The following is a 5,152-nucleotide window of genomic DNA, read 5'->3' on the forward strand; positions in this document are numbered from 1 at the left end:
TTCTCAAAAATTTATTTCTTTAGTACATTTTTCAAAATGTTGTTTCTGTAGAAAATTTCATCAATTTTATTTTTTTAAGAGATTTCTCAAAATTTTATTTCTTTAAAAAATTTTGTCAAAATTTTATTTCTTTAAAAAATTTTGTCAAAATTTTATTTCTATAGAAAATTTTTCAAAATTTTATATATATAGAAAATTTTGACAAAATTTTATTTCTATGGAAAATTTTAACAAAATTTTATTTCTATAGAATATTTTGCCAAAATTTTATTTCTATAGAAAATGTTATCAAAATTTCTATAGAAAATTTTGTCAAAGTTTTATTTACATAGAAAATTTCATAACTTTTAAAGAAAATATTCTCAAAACTTTATTTCTTTAGAAAATTTTCTCAAAATTTTATTTTTAGAACATTTTGTCAAAATTTTGTTTCTATAAAAAATTTTGTCAAAATTTTATTTCTAGAGAAAATGTTATCAAAATTTATAGAAAATTTTGTCAAAATTTTATTTCTATAGAAAATTTCATCAATTTTATTTTTTTTAGAAGATTTTCTCAAAATATTATTTCTTTAGAAAATTTTGTCTACATTTCATTTCTATAGAAAACTTTGTCAAAATTTTATTTCTATAAAAAATTTTCTCAAAATTTTATTTCTATAGAAAATTTTTCATCAATTTTTTTTAGAACTGTGTCTCAAATTTTATTTCTTTAGAACATTTTGTCAAAATTTTGTTTCTATAGAAAATTTTGTCAAAATTTTATTCCTATAGAAAGTTTTGTCAAAATTTTATTTCTATAGAAAACTTTGTCAAAATTTTATTTCTATAAAAATTTTTGTCAAAATTTTATTTCTATAGAAAATGTTATCAAAATTCTATAGAAAAATTTGTCAAAGTTTTATTTATAAAAAAAAATTCATCAATATTATTTCTTTAGAAGATTTTCTCAAAATTTTATTTCTTTAGAAAATTTTCTCAAAATTTTATATTTTTAGAACATTTTGTCAAAATTTTATTTCTATAGAAAATTTTGTCAACATTTTATTTCTATGGAAAACTTTGCCAAAGTTTTATTTATATAAAAAATTTTGTCAAAGTTTTTTTTTTTATATAGAAAATTTCATCAATTTTTTTTAAGAAAGTTATCTCAAAATTTTATTTCTTTAGAAAATTTTCAACATTTTATTTCTATAAAAAAATTTTGTCAAAATTTAATTTCTACAGAAAATGTTATCATAATTTCTATAGACAAATTTGTCAAAGTTTTATTTATATAGAAAATTCCATCAATTTTTTTAAGAAAATCTTCTTAAAACTGTATTTCTTAGGAAAATTTTCTCAAAATTTTATTTCTTTAGAAAATTTTGTCATAATTTTATTTATATTATGGATGTTTTTATTATATTCGACCTGTATATAGATTTTCCAATTGATAATTGTTGATAAAAACGAGCCCGAGGTCTGGATGATTAATTTTTATTTATTCAATATTTCGTCTTTTCATTGAAAGACTTCATCGGGAAAATTTTTCTGCGTATACAAAATAGAAAAGAAAATATATACACAATACATTTAAATACGTACAAATTGCATGTTACATTAAAAACACTCACGAAAAGAACAAAAAATAATACACCAACTGTAGAGTAAATAGCTAACGACGGTGTCTGTTGCATTACTAACGCTTACTCTGCTGCGCTTTGCTTTTTCTAATGAGATTTCTGTAGCTTTGCGCCAAATTGTCAGTGTCTGTCTTATAGTTTATTCGCTTCTGTGTTGGTGTATTGAGAATGTGCAACATCTCCAGTGTTAGTCTCTTGTTGTAATTACTCTCACACTGTAACACACGCGCTCTCTCCAAATCTGGGTGATGGTGTTCTCCTGCACAGTGGGTTGATAATGCTGTTTTTTGCATAGGTCTCTGCAAACGGTGTTTCAGATCTGATTTGTGGCCTGATAAACGAGTTTTTAATTTATTTTTTGTAGTTCCTACGTAAACCTTGTCACACACGTCTTTTTCGTTCCCATTGCACTTTATTTCGTATATTAAATTGGATTTATCCATGTCGTCAATTTTTGGTTTTAGATTAGTAAATAGTTTTTGTAGTGTATTATTAGTTTTCGGGGCTATTGCGAAGTTACTTTTGTCAATGAAATTGGCATTACTGAATCTTTCGTGTAATTTTGGAATATACACGACCGATTTGTAACAAAATTTTTGCTTCTCTTTGGCTGGCTGTACTTTGCTGTTGTTGATCAGTTTATCAATGGTAGATAGAGGAAAGCTGTTTTGCTGGAGTATTTCTTTAATTTTTTTGATGTTCGGCTGGTGAAATTCTTGGCTGCTTATGTTTAATACTCTGTTCACAAAATTTTGAGCAGTATTTTGTATAACTCTCCTGGGGTGGCTGGAGTAGAAATTTACCAATCTGCCGGAAGAAGTTGGCTTTTGGTACCAGTCGGTTTTAATTTTGTTACCATCTCTGATAATTAAAATGTCCAACTATGATAGAAAGTCACACAAACAAACAACATTTAACGGAGAGAGAGAAATATTATCTACGCACAGTGGAACACACACGACATTTTCTAAAGCACAACAAGAATATAATCATTTTAGAAGCGGACAAAGGAAATGTTACCGTAGGAATGGAAAAATTGGAGTATGATACGAGAATGGAGAAAATTGTAAATGACATAATGATGTACAGAAAATTAAAATCGGATCCCACTAACAAGCTACAAAGAATAAATAACGAACTTGTCGACGAATTGTTCAAACACAATATTATAGATGACTCGGAAAAACGGAGAATGAAGACCGAGGCTGCTATAGCACCCAGGATATATGGTCTCCCAAAAATACACAAACAGGACTACCCACTTCGCCCCATATGTTCGTCTATAAATTCACCATCCAGCAATTTATGCAAACACTTGACAACCATTTTAAATAGACTAACGGAAAATTCCAAATATAACGTAAAAAATTCCATGCAATTCAAATCAAAGATAGAAGACATCAAGATAGACGAAGACGAGACGATGGTATCTTTTGACGTTGTATCTTTGTTTCCGAGTATACCCGTTGAATTAGCCCTAAAAATAATAGAAGAAAAGTGGCATTTGCTGGAGAAGATAACTAAGATTCCGAAGAATCTGTTCTTCAAGATATTAAGATTCTGCATAATTGACAATAGATATTTTAGATATAAAACCAGTTTTTATCAACAAAGAAAAGGTTTACCTATGGGATCTTCAGCATCTCCGATAGTAGCCGACATTGTGATGGAAGAGCTATTGGATAGATGTATGGCAAACTGTGATATTAGGCCTAAGATTCTTACTAAGTATGTTGACGACCTTTTTGGGATTGTGAAAACAAGTGCAATAAATAACCTCTTGACGATATTCAATAACTTCAACCCTAGTATAAAATTCACATTGGAATACGAAAAATGTAGACAAATTCCATATCTGGACATTTTAATTATCAGAGATGGTAACAAAATTAAAACCGACTGGTACCAAAAGCCAACTTCTTCCGGCAGATTGGTAAATTTCTACTCCAGCCACCCCAGGAGAGTTATACAAAATACTGCTCAAAATTTTGTGAACAGAGTATTAAACATAAGCAGCCAAGAATTTCACCAGCCGAACATCAAAAAAATTAAAGAAATACTCCAGCAAAACAGCTTTCCTCTATCTACCATTGATAAACTGATCAACAACAGCAAAGTACAGCCAGCCAAAGAGAAGCAAAAATTTTGTTACAAATCGGTCGTGTATATTCCAAAATTACACGAAAGATTCAGTAATGCCAATTTCATTGACAAAAGTAACTTCGCAATAGCCCCGAAAACTAATAATACACTACAAAAACTATTTACTAATCTAAAACCAAAAATTGACGACATGGATAAATCCAATTTAATATACGAAATAAAGTGCAATGGGAACGAAAAAGACGTGTGTGACAAGGTTTACGTAGGAACTACAAAAAATAAATTAAAAACTCGTTTATCAGGCCACAAATCAGATCTGAAACACCGTTTGCAGAGACCTATGCAAAAAACAGCATTATCAACCCACTGTGCAGGAGAACACCATCACCCAGATTTGGAGAGAGCGCGTGTGTTACAGTGTGAGAGTAATTACAACAAGAGACTAACACTGGAGATGTTGCACATTCTCAATACACCAACACAGAAGCGAATAAACTATAAGACAGACACTGACAATTTGGCGCAAAGCTACAGAAATCTCATTAGAAAAAGCAAAGCGCAGCAGAGTAAGCGTTAGTAATGCAACAGACACCGTCGTTAGCTATTTACTCTACAGTTGGTGTATTATTTTTTGTTCTTTTCGTGAGTGTTTTTAATGTAACATGCAATTTGTACGTATTTAAATGTATTGTGTATATATTTTCTTTTCTATTTTGTATACGCAGAAAAATTTTCCCGATGAAGTCTTTCAATGAAAAGACGAAATATTGAATAAATAAAAATTAATCATCCAGACCTCGAGCTCGTTTTTATCAACAATTATCAATTGGATAATTTTATTTCTTTAGAAAATTTTGTCAAAATTTTATTTATATAGAAAATTTCATCAATTTAGTTTTTTTAGAAGATTTTCTCAAAATTATAGTTCTTTAGAAAATTTTGTCAAAATCGTATTTCTATAGAAAACTTTGTCAAAATTTTATTTCTATAGAACATTTTAACAAAATTTTATTTGTATAGAATATTTTGTCAAAATTGTATTTCTTTAGAAAACTTTGTCAAAATTTTATTTCTAAAAAAACTTTGCCAAAATTTTATTTCTATAGAGACTGTTATCAGAATTTCTATAGAAAAATTTGCCAAAGTTTATTTATATAGAAAATATCATCAATTTTTTTAAGAAAATTTTTTCAAAATTTTATTTCTTTAAAAAAATTTTCTCAAAATTTTATTTCTTTAGAACATTTTGTCAAAATTTTATTTCTATAGAAAATTTTATCAAAATTTTATTTCTTAGAAAATTTTGTCAAAATTATATTTCTGTAGAAAATTTTGTCAAAATTTTATTTCTATAGAAAATTTTGTCAAATTTTTATTTCTATAAAAAATTTGTTGTCAAAATTTTATTTCTATAGAAAATGTTAT

General features: G+C 27.3%; 1 protein-coding gene across 1 annotated transcript; it reads left to right on the forward strand.

The window, feature by feature from the left end:
• The first annotated feature begins 2,507 nt into the window (after positions 1 to 2,507).
• On the forward strand, positions 2,508 to 4,304 carry LOC142240139 (uncharacterized). The gene is made up of 3 exons (XM_075311848.1): positions 2,508 to 3,352; positions 3,434 to 3,557; positions 3,951 to 4,304. Exons 1-3 carry the CDS (start codon positions 2,508 to 2,510, stop codon positions 4,302 to 4,304), a joined length of 1,323 nt encoding a protein of 440 aa, XP_075167963.1.
• Positions 4,305 to 5,152: the final 848 nt, after the last annotated feature.

The sequence above is a fragment of the Haematobia irritans genome, chromosome 5 (genome assembly GCF_050003625.1).
Source record: "Haematobia irritans isolate KBUSLIRL chromosome 5, ASM5000362v1, whole genome shotgun sequence".
In the NCBI taxonomy this organism is placed as follows: domain Eukaryota; kingdom Metazoa; phylum Arthropoda; class Insecta; order Diptera; family Muscidae; genus Haematobia; species Haematobia irritans.

What these genes read in the sequence shown, in the direction of transcription:
- LOC142240139 (XM_075311848.1), top strand. Translation starts at nt 2,508, where the DNA reads ATGATAGAAAGTCACACAAACAAACAACATTTAACGGAGAGAGAGAAA. An exon ending in AGGCCTAAGATTCTTACTAA is followed by an intron (nt 3,353 to 3,433) that starts GTATGTTGACGA and finishes CTTCAACCCTAG; the next exon opens with TATAAAATTCACATTGGAAT. An exon ending in CAACTTCTTCCGGCAGATTG is followed by an intron (nt 3,558 to 3,950) that starts GTAAATTTCTAC and finishes TACGAAATAAAG; the next exon opens with TGCAATGGGAACGAAAAAGA.